This window comes from Cyanistes caeruleus, chromosome 1 (genome assembly GCF_971803275.1).
Source record: "Cyanistes caeruleus chromosome 1, bCyaCae1.hap1.1, whole genome shotgun sequence".
NCBI lineage: Eukaryota > Metazoa > Chordata > Aves > Passeriformes > Paridae > Cyanistes > Cyanistes caeruleus.
Window position 1 is genome coordinate 69,190,711 of NC_141701.1, and position 24,688 is coordinate 69,215,398.

The window sequence follows — 24,688 nt, forward strand, 5'->3', positions numbered from 1 at the left end:
GTGAAACACTGGAACAGTATGCCCAGAGGAGTGATAGATGCCCCATCCCTGGAAACATTCAAGCCCAGGCTGGACCGGGTTCTGATCAACCTGGTCTAGTTAGTATCCCTGCTTATTGCAGGTAGCTTGGATCAGATGTAAATGTCATTTTCAACCCAAACTATTTTATGATTCTATGAAAACACTCTAAAGATAGCTTGATCAAACTGCAAAATCATCCCCACCCCAAAAAAGCCACCACCCAAAAACTCTGTGTATGGTATGTACAATGAAGTGCATTTGTTCAAGCATTTCTCCCAAGCTGTCACTGTAGGCCAGACAGAATTGCCTGCTGACAAGCAGGTAAATACTTTTGTTTTCCTGCTTGAGTCCCTTTTGGAGTTTATGATTCACTTCCTTATCCTCTGAGACACAGAGAAAACCCTGTGAAACTGTGATTGTAGCTGCAGGCTCCCTGACAAACAGGGGTGTTGTGTTCTCTCTCTGTTCTCTCTGCTGAATTTTCCTTTTTCTTCTCCACCTACAGGTGGAGCAGAGACGTCTCACCTCTGCCACTCCCTACAGGAACCTTGTAATAAACACAGAGCACTTACTTACTGGTCACCCCAAAAATTATTCCAAATCTTGAGGTTATTTCCCTAACCTATTTTGCCAACTCACTTTTACCACTTGTGTGCCTGTTCTCTTCCACTGTCAGAATGCAAGTATACCAGGTGGGACTGACTGTTAAGGTCTTTTCTGTTCTCCTTTTAAATATTCACTGGCTATGAAACAAATCTCAGGGTTCTTTTATTAAATAAATAAATAAAACCAATAAAAATTGCTCACTCATTATGGTATTTATTCCTACATTTTGTGTAGGAAATTCTCCCAAACCTGTGTTTTTCTCCTAAATTACTGAAAGTGTCCTTTCAAATTACAAACAGAGTCAAATAGCACGTGTAAATATTGCACAACATACACCTAAGAATTAATGTTTAACAATCAAGTGCCACTGCTGAGAAGGTATCTGTAAACAGTGCTTGTTTATATGAGAACCCTTGGGATATCTCTGGCGGTGAAGAGCAGATCTCAAAAAGTTTGCACCTGAGTGACTGACTTAGAGTTGTTCAACTCCTCTAATGAAGGAAAAAGCTAGCTTCCTGCAAAATGAGCACATGACCTTAGAAATTATCCCAGGGGACATTTTGTCCACTGCTCCCCTATTTGTAATTTGTTTTTAAGAATTCCAAATGAGGCTGCTGCATTTGAATTGTATTTTATCTTGGGCAATTACCTTTAAACAAGCATGGTTCAACTGTGGCATTGATGTTGCACTTCAGGAAAAGTAGAATTTGGTGTACACATGACAGCACATAATGTGGCTATGTTTGCTGCATTCAGCTTGGTCTCCCTGATATAAGATTAACAACTCCAAAGTATTAATTGACGCAAACATCTCATTATAGTATTCAAAGACAAATAGTGATAGAAGGGTGTTGAAATCTTAATGGGAAAAACAATTTTAAAAAATATGTATATGGAAAAAGAACCTTTTTCTCCTCATGGCTAGAATAAACAGTGTTTTGCTTGCTTATATTTACTTGGAAAAGTCAGCAGATCAGGGCTGCTGAGCTGTGACCTCTAGAAGTTAATATGTTACACAGCAATAATATAAAACAGTGTTAAAGTAGCAAGTGCTGGAATTAGTGCCTACTCTAAGCATTTCAAGTCCACGTGTCTTGACTGCTGCCGTGTTTCACAGTACTCAAGGTATGTCACTGTACTGTCACCACAGCTTGAGACATCACTGCACCACCCTCCCACCCCACGCCAAACCAGGAAACCTATCTGGCTTAGCAAAATCTTTCCCTGTCATTCATGGAGTATTTCCCAGTTGTAATCAAGATGGCTGTAACTTGGATGGGGGAAGGGGAAGGTTGAAAGTGTGTTTGGGAGCAGCAGGGTTGTCCCTCTGGACAAGCCGCTTGCCCCACTCCATGCCACACAGAGACAAATAAAGCTGCTCTGTGTGCAAAGGGGTGGGAAGGAGGAAAAAAAGAGGGAATAGCTTTGCTGGGGACAGACAGGCAGGCAAGATTCCTCCTTTCATAATCTGTGCCAATTTAGATTAGCTTGAAGTGACTATGAAACTGCAGTCTAAATTAAGTTTCATCCCATGTACCCAGCTTTATTCATAATTGCTCAGAGACAAGGAGTTTGTTGAGTCTGGGGTGGTATTTAGTTGTTTTAATACACTGTCCTTTTTTCTTGCTAGAATGTTTTTGTTCACTTCATTTTCAAACTAATGAGATAGACTACACTGCCTTAGTATATCCTCAGACTTCACATCCTCCATCCTACATACCAGTGGTAGCAGGGATCCTCTGGAAAAAGAAAACTGAGTAATTTCATTGAAACACTGCTGCTGTTGTTCCAAAGTAACCCTCCTGCCAGGATGTGACTGGCAGCAACAAGGTCTGGGCTAAAACTGAAGGGAGTTTCCCCAAATGTGGTGACTTGAGGCCACACCTGGACAACTGGAAAAACTATCCTGAACTCTAATATTTCAAAAGCAGAGGCATAAGTAAGAGGCAAACATGAATCAACCAGCTCAAAGAGATTTTGTTGGGTTGGTTTTTTTTTGGTAAGAGAGAACAAAAATATGACCAGGTAAATAAACAGTGATCGTAACTGACTGTTACAGTTATTCTTTAACTATAACTGTTCAGAGTCTTCTGTTTCTAAGGAAGTAATTTCCAGCGTAGAATTTTTCCCATCATCTAAGTGAAAGTAAGTGAAAGCTAAGATTTGTTTGGCAATAAAGTGCTGTGTGAAGCAATGCTTTGGTAGCTGCTTGGCTCCCTGATGGTTGTGCCTCTGGCTGCTCCATCTTCATTCACGGGCCTTGGCAGCTCTGATGAAAGCAGCACCTTTTCTCTTGGCTGGCTGCTCCCAACCTGGCACAGCCAGCTGTTTGTCTCCTATGGCTGCTGGACTTCCAATGCTTTAATGCTCAGAATTACCTACAGCCAGCTGTCTGAACTGCACCAAATGAGGAGCTGGGCATGGATCTTCAAGGAGGTAGGGAAATGTTTTTTTCTCCCACCTATGCATATACAGTCTGCAGCACAAAATCTTGTGAACTCCCTGCTCAAGCTGTCTAAGCATGACCACAAACTTCCCACTCAAAGCACAATATTAGCTGTTGCCTTAGGCTGGGACAGCCGTTTGCCCAGATACATTTCACAAAGCTTCAAATAAATTTGAAGACTATAAATATCATTGTTATAGCTGCAAACTTTTCCCCGGTTTTTAAACTCCATTTCTTAGCAATGTCTCTCAAGCATAGTAACACAATGTACAAAATAAATGTTTAGAGCACATCTGTTTGGGTGTTCTGTTTATCTCCATCTAACCCCTCTGGAAGGAAAAAGAATCAGATACCTGAATCCTCACTTGGACACTCAAAAATCAAAAAACAGTTTGGGCTGGGAAGAACCTTTAAAGATCATCTGTAGTCCAACCCCCACAGCATTGGCAAGGACATTTCTAACTAAACCAGGTTATTCTTCCCCCCATCTAATCTAATCTTGAACATTCCCAATGATGAGGCATCCACTATTTCTCTGGGCAACCTGTTCCAGCCTCTCACCACTCTTATTTTAAGGAACCTCTTCCTTATGTCCAATCTAAATCTACTCACTTGTAGTTAAAACTGTTACCCCTTTCTTCCATCACTATGTCCCTGGTAAAAAGTCTGCCCTCATTTTTCTTATATGCCCCCTTTAACTGTTGAAGGACTGCAGGAAACATCACTTCTCCACGCTAAACAACACAAATTCTCTCAGCCTTTCTTCATAAGGGAGGTGTTGCAGTTCTCTGATGATTTTTTGTGGCTCTCCCCTAGACCCACCCCAATAGTTCCATGGCTTTCTTGTGGTGAGGGCCCTGGAGATGGATGCCATTCTTCAGGTGGGGTCTCAGAAGAAGCCACAGGCATCTGGAGCTTCCAAATAAGTCTGTATGCAAAAATAAAACCCCAAAACATAAAACCCTACCACAAAGGAAGCAAAACTCTAGAATCATGGAATCACATATGTGTGGATAAATATATATATTTAAGAGTCTATGTTACATCCATCTGAAAATTCCAGGTTTAGCCTTTCTTAATTTTTATCAATCAGGAAGGAATGAGGAATTCATAAACCAGTAGGGTAGCAAATGTAATTATCAAGATCTGTATTAGACAATGGTTTGGAAATGCATAAATGAACCATATTTTGTAATTTTATAGGAAATCACCTTAAAATTGAAAGCATGGTAGCAAAGTACTGTTGATTTTCAGTGTCACTCTTGCCCATACCACTCTTTTCCAAAGGGTTAAAAATGGCACTCCTCAGGTTGCATAAATATTCTTCTATGTTATGACATGGAAATCTACATAAAGGGGATAATTATACCAGCACAGAGAAGACTGTTCAGGGGAGCTGTACCTGCTGTTTAAAATGTGCTGTGGGCTTGGTAATAGTTCAGCTGGGACTGTGCAACCTGACAGAGGTGGTTTCAGTAGCCATGAGGGGAGAGCATTCCTTCTGTGGCGTGCCCAAGTATCTGCAGGCAGGAGCAGTCCAGTTCCCACACTGGAGTAGGACACAAGGGTATCTTCTGTATGTGCAAGGACAGGTAAAAGCAGGGGCTGCCACACCAAGCACCCTGAAAAACCTTCTAGGCTGCAGAGGTTGCTGCAAGACTCCCAGCTGGTTACTCTCGTGTGCACACATGGTCTGCCTCAAGCAGACACTTCCTTCAAGTTCAAATGTTTGGATAATGCTCTCAGACCCATATGTAATTCTGCATGTCCAGTGTAGAGCCAGGAGTTTGACTTGATGGTCTTTGTGGGTCCCCTCCAAATCAGCATATTCTGTGATTCTATGAACCACTGGAGTGATCTGGCACTTCAAAGTGTACATGAACAATTAAAATGTCACTCTCTGATTTTTAGTTTTCCCATGTAAGCTGTAGACAGGTTTCAAAATATACTATCAGTGGAAGTTTATAAGGATTTCCATGTGCATTTTGGTTCAGTACTGATCAAGAAAGTTAAGGTGGCTTTTGTGACAGATTTAAACACAGTGCTGTGAAAACACCTCCATAGTTTTTGCAGGTGTTAGTCTAATGCATTTTAAGAGGGTTTAAACCTTCATTTGTCACCTTCTAGTAAAAGAAAAAATTGCATGTAAATCTACGGGTTCCTTTAATATTGCATCAGATTATGAACAAGTATAAAACCAATCTATTCCTTCAAATCTGTATGGACATTTTCCTATTTACTGAAGTTTATGGTCTTCTTCCTAGACCCTTCATGGCCACTAAGGCCTTTCCGTGATAGACAGAGAAAAGACGAGTCTCTGTGGGATTATTGTTTTCCTCCTTTGTCATCCACCTCTGCTGAGAGAGCAGAAGGTGGAGAAAAGGTGGGGCTCCGGCTCTCCGCCCACTCTGCTGAAAAGGTAAACTGTGCCAACGGGCTAGGCAGCAAGCAGCTGCTGATCCAGACACCAGCTGCTGACAGGAGAGCTCTTGCCATGGGGCAAAGGAGGAGCCAAGCACAGATCTTGTCATCACAGTTTGTTTTCTGGGAGGTCCCTGAAGCCACATAATAGTGCACCATCCTGAGTAGTAAATTCACAGGAAGTCTTGAAATTTTTCCTAGTTTGCCACTGTGAACAGCAAAAAAATATTCTCTCTATTTTTAAGTTAGAGGTTCTCTTTATTTATTTTTCCTAAGAACATCTAATGAGCTAGTTTTGTATTCTTAATGCCTTGAACATGAGGTAACTCTCATGCTGTACATTTTCTGGATACCTGCAGATGACTCATCTGAAAAAAAATGGAATGTCATTTAATTTAATTATGTAATAATTTATGCCACACCCTTAGAATTATATTGCAGTGTAACAAGAGCTGGGAAAGCCAGGAGAAGACAGAGAAATAAAAAAGTTCCAAAGGTTCATCAACCACACCATGTCAGGTACAGGGTATTTAAAGGGTGTTTAAAGAATGTGGCAGACTTTTTATCTTCATGTTGTCTTTTAGGGGACAGTAAACAGCAGATTCTTGAGAAGATTCACATAGCACCAGTACAACTCATGAGAGGTGGAATTACATGATTAACTTCACATTCAAAAGAAAGAGGGGAACAAATGAGAGAAGTTCTGTAGAACAGATAGTCATTACTGCCTGTGTTTGCAAGTGATATCAAAGGTTTGGTAAATGCAGGTGGAATCAGTAGAAAACCTCTCAATATCAGTCAGCTTCAGATCGTTACAGTGATCTTGTCCAGATAATCCATACTTCCTCCACCCCTCTTTGACTCTCCAATCCCTTCCTTGGTAATTCAAGGACAGTTTTTCCGGTTTCTAATTCTGCGTATTGCTCACAGGAACAGAGTGAGGAAGGTGACTGCAACCTTTCATAAAAAGAGAAGCTCTACCGTGTCCTGTCACTGCATGACCACATCAGTTCAGTGACACTGTGGTGAAACAACTCTGTTCTTCATCTCAGTCCAAGATCTCCTGTTTTTGTATCACCAGACATCTTTGGAAAACAGCCCTTCTTCTTCTTTAGCCATACCTAGGTAACCCAAATCTTCTGGACAAAGACATAAGCAGCAGGATTGGTCTCAAGGTATGTTAGCAAAAATAAAAGTATTATTAGAAAGTATTATTAAAATTAAATATTTATTATTATTAAAATTATAATTAAAAGTATTATTTTTCATCTATTGGTATTGAGGTGTAAACTTCATGAAATCTATAATGGGAGAGTTAAGAAGCCTTTGCTGGCCTCAGAGAGTCAGGTGATGGCAAAGTCACCCTTCGCACCACTGATCTTATCATGACATGATGGTGACCAAAAAAATTATTGTACCTGATGTCAATCTAGATAAGCTCGCAGAGAATTCCTCAAGGTAAAGAGGCAACTTATTTTTTCATTTACCCCCTCATACTTGTAACGTAAGTCTGAATAAGGTTTTATGTATGCCAGAGTTCCTCTGCCTTCTTCAGATGTTTTCCTGACAAGATCATCTGTTAAGGCCCACTCTTTCAGGGCTATGAGTCTCACATTAATACAATTTCGTGATTTCAGCAGGTTCATGAGGTCTGTATTTGGGGCAGGAGTGAGTAAGAAGTAGGGAGTGTATGTAGTTATTTAACAGGATGCAGCTATTCAATTTCTGTTTCTCTTTCAATTCTATTTCAAGTCTGTTCAATTTATGGAGAATTTGTAGAGATTATATGATATGTCAAAGGTTTTTTTTTTTCCTAAATAATTAAGTAATATGGTGATATAATATTGTCTTTCTTCTTAAATCTCTGTGTGCTTTGAATTATTGAACTAAGGCAATCACAAATTATGTAACTCAATAGAAACAGCAGCAGCACCAAGACTGTTACCTTTGTATCTTTGTTTAAGTGCGGTGTGTATTTGTCTTTATCTGTAGTGTATTAGTTTTGACATAAACATAGAACCAACACCTCTTTTCATTTATCTTGCTATCAATCAGGATTAACTGAAAGGTGCATCAGAGGATGCAGGTATGAAATGAGAATTATGTGTGTAACTATGAAATTCTATTAAATTTATGTTGTGATTTATCCATTCTGAAACTTGAAAATGAAACCTGGAGATACTACTACCTCTTAACCATGGAAAAATTCTAAATTTAGTAAATTACTATCCTGCAAAAAAAAATAAAATAAAATGTAGTAAAAATTTTCCCCAGTCTGTGAGCTAAAACATAGTTGTAGAAAATATTAATAAAGCTTCTTCCATACAGTGTTAAATATTTACATAGAGGACTGTGAGTGTATATAATTCTTCTGATTATAGCATGACTATGTTTTTTAATATCAAAATAGAAATGGCCTTCTTGAAATAGAAACCCTGGTACTGAGTATTCACTATAGACATGGCTCAGGAAAATTGTTTTATAAGGACATTTGGGACTGACTTACTCCAAGAATGACTCCAGGAGTTAGTAGTTGAAGCCCCACCTGGCAGTCAGGGTTTCAAAGGCAGCAGGTGCTCCTCACTGCCATCACTCCCAGCTCCAACCATGCTGCTGGCTGGAGAGCTGAGTGTGATGCATGGGTGGGGTGCAGGCTGCTTGCAGTGGTGAACGTGATGTTGTGTATGCAGTGTGCTGCACAGGAAACACTGGGAATGTGCCACATCCACAGCTTACAAAGAGGAGTTTTCTGTTTTGTTGTGCCACTAGACCATGCATGGAGCATCCCTTCTGCAGTCGTCTTCTCAATCCTGCCTGACTCTACAAAAGCTTGGCCTGTTGGAAAAACATCAGTCAAGTGAAGTGCTATAATTTCACACCACTTCTAAATGAACTGTTTTGGATCTGTACAAAGTTATTTACACAGGAGGCTCATAAAGTTTCCCTTTCTGATAGTTCTGATGGGCTGGATGGCCCAAGACCTTTACTTCTGTTCCACAAAATTTCTGAAAGAGTGAGTAAGGAGTACCCTTAGGAGTAAAAATTACTTGCATTACAGGAAGAGGTAAGGATGAAGCGAATTTCAGTGACACCAGCATCTGTGAGGCAGTGAGTCACATCTCTGAAACGGTACTTTCACAACTTCTTTCTTTGGCATGGCAAACAAAGAGCAAAAACCTCCCAGAGAGGAATGGCTGTAGCTAGGTCACTCTGACCAGTAGGCCAAACAGGATTACCCAGCTCAGTACAATGAAGATAATTTTACATAAATTAGCTAGTGTTTTGATTCAAATTTGTTTTGTTAGATAGCCAAGATTTCCCAAAGGCTGTTTTCAGTTATATAATATGACATGGACTTGAAAATTAATTTTGGATTTTCCCTGGAGAGTACTATTGCCTACTCTGACACTGTTCAGAGAAGTATGTTCTCGCTGTTCAGATGAGTATGAGTCATGCAACTATTCATTTTAGGAAGCATCTCATATTATCATGTTGCCTAGGAAGGTTCTCGCCACAGCTGGGCCCAAGAACATGAGTTTTGGCCCACTGGGTCTGTCCCATTAAATATATTTTCGTTAATGTCAGTTCAATTGTAAACTTGGCCTCAGGTTTCAAATCTTGAAAAAAAGGTCACATACGAGGAACAGTAGAAAAGAGATGAAATTGAAGGCTACTTGCCCAAAACATATAGAACAAAATGGTAGGGAAAACAAATGTTGGGGGAAATAAAGAATACATGGAAGAATAAGCATGAAATCCATACCAGCACACCAATCTTTAAAACAAAATCCCCAAAGTTCTACCATTCTTACACTCAAGACTGTGTCAGTGTGTTATAGAGATCAGCTTCAGTCTGGGTTATGTGGTTGTCTGCTGTGTCCATTTTTAGCCACATTTAAAATAACCCAGTTTCAATGTCCTGATGGCTGCACTGTTCATAGAAATTCCTCTTGCTCTATTCACATAATGGGTTTAAACCATTTCCCCATCTCTTTTAATGTATACCACGTTCCCTGCCCTGCATACATATTCTGAAATACTCTCTTAAGAGAAACGACTCCCCCCGCCTTTCCAGAGTATTTTTACATGACACGATGGTGCTCAATCTGCCCTGCAGCTCCTAAATGTCAGCATTTGGCCAGGACTGCATGACACAACCTCTTGTCTTCAGTGCTGCTCCATCCCTCTCTCCACTGCTTTCCAGATCACACCACAGTTTTAAGGCAGGAGTGAATGGCCAAGCATGGGTTTCTTGAGGAGCCTTTTCCATGGTGGAATGGAGGGGCAAGAGCCTCTAGTTTTCTTCACCACACTCAGTGATACTTTTTTCTAGGTCTTAATCCCAAAAACCCACTAAACTTTTCACTGACTTCAGTAAGTTTTGGGAGCTAAAAGGGATCTGAAGGGATCCCTGTCATCCAAAGCAGAATGGGTTGAGAGATAGCAAGATGAAGAACAAACTTCAGTATTTCTACATGCACAGAAGACAATTACCTGATAATTTAGAAATAGCATGAACTATCTCAGCAAAAGCTACAAAAATCTCTATCTGTATCTATATCCATGTGCTCTTTCAGATGGCTTGTCATATTTTCATATGATTAGTATGTTTTTTAGTTCTTTCTTTGTGATCCTCAATTGACTTCACTGACAGTTTAGACAGAAGTGTCTAAAAGATGAAGAAAACCAAAATGCTGTTCCAAAACCCCCAGGTTGTCCAGGGCAAGAACCATCTTTGCTTTCTTGCAGATGCTGTGCAAGTGCAATTTAGCACTGAGTCCCAAAGGAGGCTTCTCAGCCCCACACAAGACAAATAAAAAGAACAAAAGATAAAGTAGAAACTTGTTGGCAATTTGCTATGTGACTAACGGCAGATCCAAGCACCCTTGTTCCTTGTTCCCCCTTGAGTGCTTCACTCATCAAGCCATGGCGCCTTTCTGAAGCAAATTCAACCTCTTCAGTGGTGTTCAGATAATGTATTAGGCTGTTATGGACCAGCAATGACACTATGCTTCTTCAAAACTAGTAAATGTTTTTATTTGTTATTTTGACTCATTTCTCTAAAAATGCATATCATTTGCTCTCAGCTAACAAAAACAATAGGGCATGTAGGACCAACTCCCAAAACAAATTTCTGAAGAATGGGTGTTCTGAGACTTAAGGAAAAGACCTAGCAAGGCCTGAAAATCAAACTTCCTGTCTATTTTTTTCCTTTTCACTATGGATAGCAAAATAAAAGAATTTTGTAAGCTTGAGGCTACACAACTTCAATTGCTATAATTAAATAGCCATGAATTTTATGATTGCACAGTAAGTCAACCCTCTCACAGGGACTAATGCTTAAATTGCAACTTCTAGATTGCTTAAAATGGGAAAAAGACTAATGTGGTTAAAAAAGTTTGCTATTAACTGAACCTAACCACAATAACTAACTTCTATTCAAAATTTCTTCCTGCTATAAATTTGGGGTTGTTATTTTTACTTTGGATTTTAGGCTCAAAACTGGTTTTCAATTCTAGGATGATTCTCAAACAGCTAAATAATAAAAAGAGATTATGTGTTTGACTAGAAAAAAGGCTTGGTTAACTGGTGTATGTTAGCTAATGCTGAGCTAATTCTAAGCTCTTTTTGCTATATAAACAAATCCTTCGGTATTAGACTTGTCTTACTAGATTCCTTACGTGTTCAGTTACGTTTATACTACAAACTCAAATTCCTGAAATATTGCAGGCCAGTTTTAGCAGAAGAAAAATGTAGCCTTTAAGGGTTGATTCAGTAATACTACTGGCAGTGAAGGTGAAGAAAACAGAAATAAGGTTTTGAAAACTGTACAAAGGCAGAAATGGAAAATTGCACTAGTGAATAATTGATTTTATTTTTTATTTGTAAAGGTGTAAGCTATTTTACAGCAGGAATTTTGTCATCTGAGTGAATTGATTTGCTTAGGAAATATATTGAAGAGGTCCATCAAAACAGAGATGAAGCTCTACCAACAGGAAAGGGTTAAACAAACTGGGAGTGCTGAACATGCCAGTCTCACAATTTTATGACACTGGCAAATACTCATATAGCCCCACTCCAAACTAATGCCCTTTGCCTAAACAAAGGAGCATAGCACCCTGATTGTGGGGATTACAATGCACACTAGAAACAGCCCCTTTGCCCTTTTTAAGAGGGACACACAGTGCCAAACAGCCTAGCGAAAAATAGATTCCCATGTTGCATCACACAGTGTACTCCTCACATTTCACTCAGATTTCCATCAGATATATAGGACTGAAGAATGGGGGACATGGGCACTTGGCCCCACTGGTGCTCTGGAGACACAAGATCATGAATTTGGTAATTAATAGGCTTTCACTTGTTTGATATGCTGTACAAAAAGAAGGGAATACAATAAGCAAATTCTAGTTTGATGTTTTGTACTTTACACTCTGCTCATCTACAGCTGAGACAAGGGAAGTTCTTTTGGTGTAGTTTGCTAATGATGCAGATGTGGAAAGGTTTGGGTCTTTCTGCAGAGGTTTTTGTGCCTGTGCAGCTTTAGCAACTGTTCTAGAATAGGGAAGAGTTCATTAAGACGTAGGAGCAAAAATGGGAGATGAAAAATGACTGAACAGATGATGAACAGAGCTGTGAAATCAAGTTCCCATGAGTTAATAGATGACCATTCAGTCCTGGAGCTATGAAAATTGACAGTGTGCAGTGACTGAACCAATCCACTTGCAAAATAAAGTATGTAGCCTAGCCTATTTATTTTCATAAAGGTGCAAATTAAGATCATAAATGTGGCTCATTACCACAGCATATGGCTCAGATGACCAGGGTAATTACTGAGCTGGTGACTCAGTCAACTTCTACCCATGGTAACAGGGAAATTAGAGATCAATGTTTTGCTTCTGCAAATCTGTGTTTTGTTTCTCTACATACAGCTAGGACAGGCAGCTGCCTCCTATAGGCCATCTGCACATGTGGGGTTGGAGAGAAGGGAGTGGAAGCCAGCATTCTTAAATCTCTGCTGAGGAGACGGGAATTAAGGGGAGACTTCAAGTTGTCAAAGTGAGAGAAGACAACGTTAAGGATGACTATAGCACAAGAAATGTTCTGTTATACACTGGGGTAAATATATAGAAACTGGTATTTTCACCATAATGCAAAAGCCTTGGTAGACAAAGGTGGACATTTACAATGATCTCCCAGTCATGTACTACAGAAAGGATGAACATGCCTTTCATTTCTCTGTTACTTGCAAATTAATCCAATGTCTGAATGTTTCAAAGCATTTTCAATCTCCCTGAGGTGGGGTTTTCTTGCATATGGCAACGCCATCAGTCACATGCAGCTTCTGACCCCTGTTTGCCAAGTCTTGCTAGCTGAGGAAGCAGCTCTCACTTTTGGAGCCAGAGAAGCTGCTTGAATCTACTCCGTGTGGTTACTGACCTGGGCAAGACACTTTCTGATGGACAGAGTATACAGAAATACAGGCTCAAGACTGAAGGGATGGAAGGTTTTGGGGAATCGGGTGACTATTAAGTAGAACCTTGGTGTGACTATCACCAAGGCAGCCAGGTGAAAAGACAAGTAAAGCAGCAGCTCGGTTCCTCATTCGGATTTCTTACTGTAACTTTAACTTCACTGTAGCCTGCTCCTGGTCCCGGTGTAGGCTGGTGGCCTGACCTGTCTGATGCCTCTGCCATCCTCCCACCGTGGGCGGGAAAGCAACGTGACACAAAAGGAGAGGAGCAGAGAAACTCCTGAAATACCTGGAGAAGCCAGGCTGCCCAACGCCAGGCGTGCCGGGCTGAGTACACACACGACAGTAGTGCCTGTCAGACTCCCTGCCTCCAGCCTGGCTTTGTTTTCGCACACAGGTGTAGCAGTTGTTATTCTGGGGAAAAGGCGTGAGGGGGGGATATTCCTGAAACAAAAAATGCAGATTTTAACGCGACGCCCACGCTCCCACGAAGACTTGCCGCTGTGCACCCCGCACCGCCCGGGGAGTGGGGCTGCCTTCCCCATGCTGGGCTCGCTCCGCAGGAGGAAAACCCAGGGACAGCCACAGCCGTCCAGCCCTTCTTCCTGACCACAGCCGCTGCTAATTTTAAAAGTTGTTTATGCCGCCTCCGAGAGAAAAAAAAAAATGTCTGTAACAGAGGTGCCGAGAACAGGCCGTAAGCGGCAGAGCCAGGGTGTGAGGCTGAGGAAAAGCCTCTGCTCCTCGCGGGGCTCAGTGTCGGGCACAGTCGCCCGACAAGCTCCGGGTTTGCCAAGTTCGTGGGAAAAGAGACAAAGGAGGATCCCGGGAGCAAGCGCTGGTGGGGATTTGTCGCTTTGCCGATCCTCTCCGCCACCTGTTACCCCATCCCCTCCACTCCCACGCCGTGGCGTGGGCGGCGTGGGCGGCCGCCCCGGCAGTGCCCGCGGGGGAGAGCGCCGTGTTTGTGCCGGGCAGTCACATGGAAACCGGCTCGCAGCGCCCCCGCGCTCCCGCGCTGCCCGGGCAGCGGCCGGCCGAGCGCTGCCGCGCCGGGAGCTCCGCCGCCTGCCTCTGGCCCCGCCGTGCCCGGCTGCGGTCTGGCCGGGTAAGGCGGGCGGGGGCGGCCCCGGCAGCGCATCCATGCCCGCAGCACGCGGCCGGGCTGGGCAGCCGTGGGCGGCGGCGGCCCGGGCAGTGCCGCCCGGCAGCGGGGCGGGGAGCGGGGAAGGTGGGGGCGAGGGAGGGGGCGAGGGCGGCTCTCACTCCTGTACTCTCTTATCTCCTTCTCGGTACCCCCGCCTCCGACCTTCGCCGCTGCCGGGATCGCGTCTTGCACCGGCCTGTCCTCCGAGAAGTGGCGAGGGGGGCCCGGCCATGGAGACCCTCGTGCGCCCCGGGGCCAGCAAACCCCCTACCGGGTAAGCTCCGCCGGGACCCGGGTCGGACCGGCCGCCGCTCCTCTCCACGGGCGGGAGTGGCTCCGGACGGCGACGGCGGCCGTGCTGGTCGGCGGGCCGCGGTGCATTCCCTCCGTCCCGCTTCCCTCTGGGGCGCCGAGCAGGTGTCGGCGTCCGGCCCGCTCGGAGCACGGCCCGGGGACGGAGGGGGCACAGCGGAGAGCAGGGGGCGGCAGCGCGGTGAGCTCGGGTGCAGAAAGGTCAGGAGCAGGAGAAAGTGCCTGCTTCGCCTTTGCCCTGCCCCGGCCCGGCTGCCGGCGCTGCCCCTCTGGCTGCGAGACCGGAGAGCCGGCTCGGTTCGGGGCTTGTTTCCTTCAGAGGGTGGCTCCGGGCTGCCCTGCGGGACAAAGGGCAGCCGCTGCTTGCAGCTCCCGACCCGCGCCACCGGGGCTGGAAGGGACGCTGGCAGGGAGGGAGCCGGGGCCACGGCGGGGCTCGGGGAGGACCCGTCCGGCTGGGGGTGCGGGGAGCCCCCGCGGCCGCAGAAGGTCTCGCCCATACGCCCGTCTGCCCGAGCGCCAGGACGCAGCTGCCAAAAGGCTTTGAAAGGTTTATTCAGCCGTCGGTCTCAGCCCCATCGCACGGCCGCGGCAGAGGAAGGAAGAGCACTGCCAACCGCGAATTAAAGTGACCAAAATTGTCCGAGGTTGGTGAGAGACAACCCCCCGGTGCCGGAGGGACTACTCCCACCGTGCCTCTTGCCTTTAGTGACAGGCTCTCGCAGCACTAAGTAGCGGTCAGCCCGAGTGCGAACCGCGGGAGGGTTAGGGGTTGTTCAAGAGAACAGACAAGTAGAAAATATGCCAGCAGCGGAATTTATTAGTCCGTTAATTAAACGACGAGAGTAGCAGCACGATGAGGTCCTAAGTGATCTCTTTTGTCAGAGCAAAAGCTGGGCAAGTTTTAAGAGCTGTGCTGTCTGCTCATAGCAATTTACTGCTCTACTTCACACTGTCTGCACAGACTGAAAGAGACTGTGATTGCTTCAGCAGGTTTTTTATTTTTAGTTCAAATGTTTATATCGTAAATTTATTTTCAGCAAAGTAGGAAACAGCTCTAAAGTATGTGCTATTCGGCTATAGTAGTTTTGTTCAGTTTCGTTTCCTTAGTTTGTGTTTAATAGGGAACCTTGCACTCTACACGGAAAGTAGTACAGGGAGTGTGAGCGAAGAAAAGATGCCATTGCTAGTGCTGCAGTAATGAAACAGTGTGTGCCATGTCTCTTTGACTTGCAGAGTAGTACATAGCTTGCTGCTCTTTTTGTAAACAAAATACTTAATTCCAGCTGAAAATGAACCTGTTTGATCATGACCTTTTAGGCTAGCCTTCCAGGAAGAGTGGTAGATGTAAGGTGCCTCCCCTTTCTGTATTTAGTTGATGTAACAGTATAGCTGCTTTCTAAAATCCTGATGAAGAGAGGAGATCTATGGTGCCAACTTACATGTGTACTTTGAAGAGTAATTCAGATGCAGTGCTGACTAAAAATTTGTCTCAACTGCTAGTGGACAGCTGGGTATCCGAAGATTAATTTTAAAAGTTTAATTAGCAATGGGAATGCATGTCATTGGTGCATCTCAGAGAGGGGCCTGGGGGCGTATCTGAATAAAACTCCCGATTCCTTTGTAACCAGTTTCATCTGTGTAAACTTGTCCACAGCCAGACTGGGATATCATGTTCATGAACAGAAATTACAGTAACTGCATTAACTTCAGTCATATTGCTGCTGACATGGGTCAAGGAGATGAATCCAATCATGGGGTGCAGGTGGACTTGTGGTATTATGTAACAAAGTGTGTGGGTGCTAACATGGTCATGTGGAAGCTGATAGAAACACTGTGGTGTGCACCATGGGGAGAATGCCTGTTTTATCTGTGCTCATTTCATCCTTGAATTACTTTGTGTTGCCTTTTCTTTAAAGTCTGACCTTACCAGCCTGGATGTGTCCATGCTGTTAGCAGGGGACGTCACCGAGTAATTCCCAGAGTTGCTATCATCCATACTGGACACTGGTGGATGTTTGATCCCTAATCAGGTTTTACTCACTCAGTGATGAAATCTGTTAGGGTCAGGAAAGTGCAGCAAGAGCACAGCTTTGTCCTTTTTGGTTTCCATACGAATCCAGACGTTAGCTGCACCTGTGGAGCGTGGCTGAGGACCTCTGGCTGTTAAGGCCGTTGTGACAGAAATACCTTCTTTTCATGGCAGAAGACGTGCTATACACGTTTCCAGCTTATTGATTGGCTTAGCTTGCAGTTATGAAAGAGAGATTAAAATGAAGGTAGCTTCACAATTTTTAAAAAAATTTAGGCAGAGCTGTTTTGTCTCAATGTAAATCATTAACAGCAACATTGTTACCCTCCCTTGTTAAACAGTGAACAAATTTTAATGTATCATTTTGTGTAAGGTAGAGCAGCTCTGCTGTGTGCTTACGCAGCTAAATCGATAAGTGCATTCCATGGCACAGCTCCTTGAGAATTATGCATTTAAATGTAGAATACTGTTGGTTTGGGTTTTTTTTTTATTAAATGGCAAAGGAAAAAGTGCACTTTGTGCTGGTGTTGCAGGGTTTTTCTAATTTTTTGGTTTCAAAAATAAATGTAGACTTCAGAACCGATAATTTTGTTATTACTGATTGCTAGGCATAAGTTTTTCAAAAGCTTTACTAAGTTCATAATGCTTTATTTAATGAACATTTATTTTGGCTTATGAAAGTGAATTTAAGACAATCAGTAGCAACAGCAGAAAATATGGTTTACTCTGTGATTATGCAATGGATACTAAAAGACAAATACACTTTTTTAAGTATCTTTCTTTTGTATCTGCCCATTTTTCATTAGGGAGAGCAGAAAGAATCTTCACTGGGTGTTTCAGTTGGTTTCTTTTTTCACCATAATTTAGCATAACATAATTTATTTGGTCATAAATGGCACTGCAAGCTCAAGTATCAGTTCTGTTCTGCTCTGTTAGGAGCCTTGGAAAGAACAAAGAATCTTCCCTGACCACTGAAGGCATCTTCATCTCCCACAGAAGCCAGCAGTTTATGGATACATCTTCATGCCTATGTCTGAGCACAGAAAAGCTTCCTCTGGAGTCTGGCAAATGTAGGGAAAGCCTCTGTATTAATTGGGATGTATGAGTGTTTTCTTTAAGTAAGACCTTTATTTTCTGTGCTTCAATTTCTTTCCCTATCTCACAAGGCCCTGTAGTACTAACAAATATAGGCAAATCTTAGCACACCTGCTTTGGAGTGACTTCCCTGCTGAATTGAAGTGTCCCTGGAAGTCAGATAAGGATGTGAAACATCAGTAATTTTTACATGCAGAACCGGGGAAAGCGAAGCTCCAGCTACACAGCAAGTTACGCGTCTCAACTCTCAACTTTCAACAAGTTGAAACATTTTCTTGCTATTTTTTAACTACTACACATAGTTAAACGGATTACTTTGCAAAACTGTACAAACAGCTCTAAAAATACATTATTGTTGTGTTTAGGGTTTTATTTTCTTGTCTAGAAGAGCCTGGAGAGCACTGTTGTGCACAGAACATCTATTAGTCTGTGTAACACTAGTTATATCATACTCTAGCTCACCTCCAGGTATTGCACAATTTCGGGTAAAAAGAAACATGTAATTAGTTTTTAATTGCATACCTGAGCAATTTGTATATGTTTTCTATGTTTTGTATTTATATGAGATTTCTGTGTAGTGTGCAGAGTTTTGGATGGCAAAGGATTGCAATGACTGCAACCAGAAATGTAGAGTAGCAGTGCATTAAAATCACAGAGTGGTTTGGGTTGAAAGGGACCATAAAGATGATCTCGTTGCAGCTCTCCTGCCGTAGTCAGGGACACCTTCCAGTAGATCAGATTCCTCAAAGTCCCATCCAGTCTGGCCCTGAACACTGACAGGGTTAGGAAATGCACAGCTTCTCTGGGAAACCTGTTCCACTGTCTCATCACATGGTAAAAAAATTATTCCTAATATCTCATCTAAAACTCCTCTCTTTTAGCTTAAAGCCATTTGCCCTTGCATGGTAGAAACTTCCAAGATTGCTGCCTTGACCAGCTGCTAAACTGGCACTCGTGCTTTTGGCATTGGCCTTCACATTGTTCCGTTATTTGTATCTGCACCATTCCTGCACAGTTCAGTTGATTCACTTCACTTCCTATGTGTCCATCTGAGACAGGGAGCCTCCCTGTGATGCATTTTTCTGGCACCACCATCAACACTAACCCAGTCTTCCTCTCAGTCTGGGCCCAAAGTATTTATGTGTCAGTGGAGATACATCACATTAAATAAAACTCTGGTAGTAATGACAGAAGAATTGTGCTTGCTATTGCATAGGATGAAACAGGGATTTTTTTTCTGTGTTTGGTACCTCAATATGAATGTAACTGTTAAGCTAATATCCTGTAACAGATCTGTATTTTCAGTCATGACTAATATTTCAGGGTTGCTGAAGATAAGAATACTAATTGTAAGAGTAAAACAAATGGCAACATAAATGCAATGCAATCCAGTCCTGACAGCAGTTTCTTCTGAAGTCCAGGCCCCTATTTCTCATATCTTATTTTTCCTTTATTTTTTCCCCTTTTCTTTCAGAAACCTGCCATATTAGAGAATGAAGGGGCTGTAAAATCTCTTTCATCTCTACTGTCTAGAATATTTTGGATTTGTTTTGACTTTCCACATCTCCCAATTGTCTGTCATTATTTTCTTCCTATGTAATCTTTTATATTCTTTTACCTTGCTATTTTATGCCACTCCTGCCACTATTAGATGAAACTGAACCTTCTCTTTGTTACTGTCACTTGTCTTAGTTGTTGTTCATGTTCTTTCCCTTAGAATTTCAGTTTCATTTTTCTTCATGTTTTGCTCCTGTAAATTTACATCTTGCTCAAATTGCTAGTCTTCATGGAATCATTTCACTGCTCTGCAGGAACATTTTGTTAGGACAGATTTTACTTACCACCCTGTCTGGGCTGGCTACACCAGTAACAGTCAATTTCAGGAGGCTGCACTAGAGAAGGGGGCATTAATTACAGTTTCAAGTGCTCTCATGGGTACACTTTGAGAAGATACTGGTCCTTAAAGAAAAGCAACTTACTAAATATTTATAATGAAGTCACTTCGATAAATACATGGCTGCTTTGTGTGCAGTTAATCTTGCAAGAGAAGTAGTATATTCCTTTTTGCCAAGTAATTCAGATCCCAATGCATGCTTATGGCCAGAATGAAAGAATTTTTTTCCCCTTCCAAGGAATGTGTGTTCTACTGAATACACGTATTTATTCTTAATCATCTGTCCTCATGTACACTTCTGTTGTCACAGACTTAAATTATCTCACAAGCATTTATGAAGACTTCCTAAACATGTTCATTTGGCTTAAAGAAATACATGTAGAAGACTCCATATAATTTATATAGGCAAAAGTGTGAACACATTTACATGACCAGCTCCAAAAGCAGCCAGGAGGCCTATGACAGAGTTAAGGAAGTACCTCACTTGTCCTGAATAACAATTCACTGCCTTGACAAGTGTTCCCCTGGGCTTTAGCTCCTCTGTTAGCATTAGCAAACGCTTGATTTTCTGGCAACAACTGTGTTCTCCATACTGCAGCTTTTTGTGTTGCTCTGGCATTGTGATTTCCATGAAAATTTTCAGTTTTCATACTTTAATGCTGCTTCTAAGAGAATGACAGGCCTTTAGAAATTGTTTTTTTCCATAGTGGGTTAAGCCAGTTTATGCATGAGAAACTGGGAACTTGAAAAGACTTCCAATCCATGTTTCCAGCTAAAATTATGATTTAAGGACCTTTTAAAAATGTCTGCATTTCCAGGTCATGGAAATTACAATGCTTATTAAGATATGAATCATCTTAATAGAGAGAGTTTTTCCAGAGCTGTTAGTCTCCCAGTGAGCCAGACTGCTTATCATTAAAGAAGTGATGCTGGGAATAGTGTACTGTTGTCAGAGTTGCAGCATGAGAGTGTCAGTGATGAGGCAGGGACTTGACCCACCCTAAGGAACAAGTTACAAAGCTGTATGGCAGGGCTGTGCTCTAAGGGCACTGATGCACAGCATCTCATACCCAGTTTAGTCCTCTCATACCAGGAAATATGTCTTTTCAGTTTCATTAATCCCTCACCTAATTAGTTTGCCTCAAGTGCTGTGCATTTGTGCAGAGGAGTTGTCATAACCAGAGAAAGGGGGGGAAAAAAAAAGGATTTGGAATGTTTTTTGTATGTTCTTTTGTTCTTACTATAGCTTCCAAATTCAGAGTGTCTGTGGGACCATAGAATTAATTTCTTCTTCCTGCAAATTCAGCATGGTATTTGTATGTTAAGCTGTGTTTTGTATGTTCCTTGCAACATTGAAAGTATGGAAGAGAGTTGTCAGTCTCTATAGTTTAAGTGATGAAATGTGAGTTTCAAAGCTTTCTCTAGTAGTCAAAAAATGATGCAACCTGGGTATTCTTTTTTTTTTAGACATGGTGAGCATCATTAAAGCAGGTAGGAAAGGTGGAAATTCAGTGGTGCAGTCTGGCCTGAGGTACTTGCAGATGTGCAGTAGACAGACTGCATTTTCGGTTTTGGTTCTGTGTTCTTCAGTGTCTTATTTTTATTAAAGGTGGTTGACCTGTGCATAAGTGTTTAAGGCTGGTCTATGAGCTCTTCCGCCTCCTTCTCTCTCAATGTCTCTGTGCAAAATGGAACAGCTCAGTAGAGTGTGATGGAGAATCCCTCACCTAAGTAATCATCAACCAGGTAATTAGGGAACTCTCTTACAGAGAACCCACATTCAAGGATCTACCTAGCAAAGAAGGGCTGAGGATTAATCTTGCAGTAGCTTTTACTACACCGAATAGCTAGGACCACACTGCAGCCTGAAGTCCCTTTTCCTTTGAGTGGGAAGCCAGACAGATGTGAGCCTCAGTATTCCTGAAGCTGTTGTATTGTAGTTGGTGCTTCTGTAACAAGCTCTTACTAGTGTCTCAAAGGCCAGAGAAAAGACAGTCTTCCTCATCTACACTGGTGTTGTGGCACTAACAGTGAAAACTTCCTTTCTTCAAAAAAATAAATAGGTAACATGCAAAATCATCCCTCTGACATGGAGCTTGAGCAAAAAAATTACATTTTATATTATCAATGTTCTAAATATAGTCATACTGTTAAGGTTCCAACAGCAAGTACCTATCCAAAAGTACTTAATCAGATAAGTGTTACTTTACGTTTTCACCAAGAGTGACTAACAATCAGTGTGATTCTCTGCTTGCTGTGCCTACTTTCCTTTCATGTGTTGGGCTCATTGACTTTTACTGGGGTGTTATTGTGGAGCTAAAGCTGTTGGTTTTCAGTAATCAGCGGTTAATGACTTTTATTTTTTGAAGACCACACAAATAGAGATTTAAAATGGGTAACATTAGTGGTTGATGAGATGCTTTCTGAATTTTCAAATGTTGTTTCAATAAGCATTCTTGTTACTATTCATAAGTAAGATGATATAAAACCTTTTCTAAAATGTTTTAATGTTTAATGTTAATTTAACATTTTTAAAAACATTACTGCTCTTCAGTAATATTTCAGTGGCTTGGTTAAGCTAAAGAACAATAAAATTCAAGGGCCTGAGTACAAACGCACCACTGATGATGAGCTGTTGCCATCTCCAAAGTCTGATGATCTTTCCTCTTAGTCTGCTGGTCCCCTTTTTACTTTTTTTTGGTTGTGGTTTGTTGTTTTTTTGGGGTGGCGGGAAGGACACATGACGTTTCTCCTTTGTATTTGTGTTACGTGATGCCGGGAGATGGTGTGGTGGTGGTGGCTTGAGCAGGAGTTTGTCCTCTGAGGTTGTGTGGAGGTCCCCATGCTCTAGTATATGTAAATCCACCAGTCACAGAATTGTCTCAGTCGAGGCCGATATCTCCAGGGACACAAAAGGAAAGCTCTGTTTTAGATTATCTAGATGACTTTTGTTTTAAAAGCTCATTTATTCCTTCTTGCTCCATGCATCCCACAGGTGGGCATTCTCCAGTGTTCACCCTGGAGATTTGTTGGATGCTACGGCAGCATTTTTCTGATGTAAGAGAAAAATTAACTAGTAAATTCTGCTCAAACCCTTTAAAACAGTCATCTTTTGTTATGTAGAGTTATTGTTTGTGATATCAACTTTTTCCCTGCATTAGTAGGTTTGAAAAGATAAATAAAGCTAGAAGTTAGTTTACAAAAGAAAACATATTCTTTCATTTTTTTTCTTACTTCTGTGTTTAGATTACTTTCCTTTCTGTACTTTTTATGTTTTGGGTCAGTATCTTGCATAGGCAGCAAAAATACCTCCTAGATAAATACATCAAGCATGGTACAACTGCTGTTACTGTGCACAGGACATATATTTTCTCCTCTGTTTTTGTCTGAGTTTGCCAGGAGGGCAGTCTCCAAAATCAATAAACAGTTTCAGACAAATGGGATGAAAAAATATTTTCTATGCTTTTCCTCAATATCTGCTCCTGTGGCAGTGCTTTATTTCTGAATCTCTCAACAATGGTTCAGGGTGTTGAGGAGGCAATATCTTGGTGCAAATCCATATTCCTTCTGTTTCTTTTTGTGGTTTTGAGTTAGGTTTTATTTTTCTGTTTTTTTTTCTTTTGAATAACTTCTCATGGCACTTTTGGAAACAAGCCTACATGTTTTATGGATAATAAATAAATTGCTACTGGTTTCCCTGGGGGTACAGCTCACGTTTCAGTGTCAACATGGGTTTTTCTGCTCTAAGGGGGCTGGTTGTGCTGCTTGTGGTCATTCTGAGGAATGCTTACTGCTGGGACAAGGCTTTCTTCTTGGGAAGGAGGCCACCCTTTGGCTTCTGCCATGATTAAAATCTAAGTACTGTGACACCTTCAGGTGCTGCTAAGACTGACTCTCCCAATTCATTAAATACAGCTACAGTTAGGTCAGATCATGTTGCTAAACTGACAGTGTAGTAATTAACACAGTTATTTATTTTGGTTGCTTTTAATAACCTGTTTCTTTTCCTCTGCTGATCTGGAGAGTCACTTGGTCATGTCACACAACACAGAGCAGAATCACATGTTAAAATAATGTTATATTGTCAGATGTACACAGCCTTGTGCTTTCTGAGACATGGAGTCTTTTTGTTGTCTTATTTTATGGCTTCTTAAGGTCTGTTGTGCAGCTTCATTCCCTGGGTAGTGACTTGTTCTGAGGGTGACAAACTGGGATCACTGTCTGCTTAGTAAGTCCCCCAACTCTTCAAATTCAAAGTCAGCTCTGCAAATTGTCCAACAGTGGGCTGTGTGTCGAAGTAGACTTGCCTGAGCCCAGGCTGACATAGGGATCATAGGGAGCAACCAGAGTGTGGGAGGAAATTGTTCTCCAACTCCATCATATCTTCTGTAAACCAGAAGATGTTTTTATTCCTGCTCTTACACAAGCACGTCAAGGATTGCTATCTTCTGATCAAGTTTATTATTCCTTAATATGTGTTGGTGTGGAATTGCTTCTTATTATTAAACCTACCTTTTCTGTTACAAGAAAAAAACAGATGTTGTATATGATGAATAGAGGATCCAGGATCAAATGTAAAATTGAAAGAAGTTACCTTTTACATGAGTCATTACTTAACAGAATTTTAAGTGCAGAGATTTCTGGATTTTCCAAATTACCTGTGTAGGTAGGAGAAGGATAAAAATTTACACTGCAGTTTTAAATAATCAATTTAATTTGCTTGGTTTTTTTTCCCTTCACCTCAAGTCCTATAGATTGTACTAACTTTGTAAAATAGTTCAGGAAAGACTACCTAAGGACAGACCTGTTGATGATTAAACCATGTCATGATGACAGTAAAGTTGCTTTTCTTCCTAACTTCCTAGCAAATACTTGAATTCCCCTTCCAATTTTTATATGGATTTGTAAGAAACAAGAGAACACCTTCCTGAAAGTGCAATTAATTATTCTGCAACAAGTATTTACTTGGTTTTCAACTTTGCAGGTATCAGGAAACATTACTCTTCTAGACAACATTGATTATAATTGTGGTGTAGAATTCTTTCTGAAGAAGACAAATTGTGAATTTTGGGACTATTTGAGTACCAGTGGGTGCAAGCTGTTCTTTGATTTTCTTTGCTTTAAGTAGTTATATTTCACAAATAATAATGTCTCAGGTGATTTTACCTTGATAACAGGATCAAAATACAGGGTCTTCCCTCTCCTGGCTCAGATGTAGTGTTTCTTTCTATTTCTTGTAA

The 24,688-nt window shown here is 41.8% G+C and overlaps 1 protein-coding gene across 29 annotated transcripts in view; it reads left to right on the plus strand.

Moving 5' to 3' along the window:
* The first annotated feature begins 13,946 nt into the window (after window positions 1–13,946).
* COBL (cordon-bleu WH2 repeat protein) overlaps window positions 13,947–24,688 on the plus strand; it is a 153,790-nt gene continuing 143,048 nt past the window's right edge. For 7 of the 29 annotated variants that reach the window (XM_086897363.1, XM_086897498.1, XM_086897519.1 and 4 more), the window contains exon 1: window positions 14,246–14,389. In XM_086897363.1, the coding sequence (XP_086753489.1) occupies window positions 14,346–14,389 (44 nt within the window). In that variant the 5' untranslated portion in view covers window positions 14,246–14,345. Of the gene's footprint in view, window positions 14,077–14,187; window positions 14,390–14,865; window positions 15,075–24,688 lie in introns of those variants that run through there. The other 22 variants (XM_086897374.1, XM_086897453.1, XM_086897397.1 and 19 more) reach the window with 15 other exon arrangements.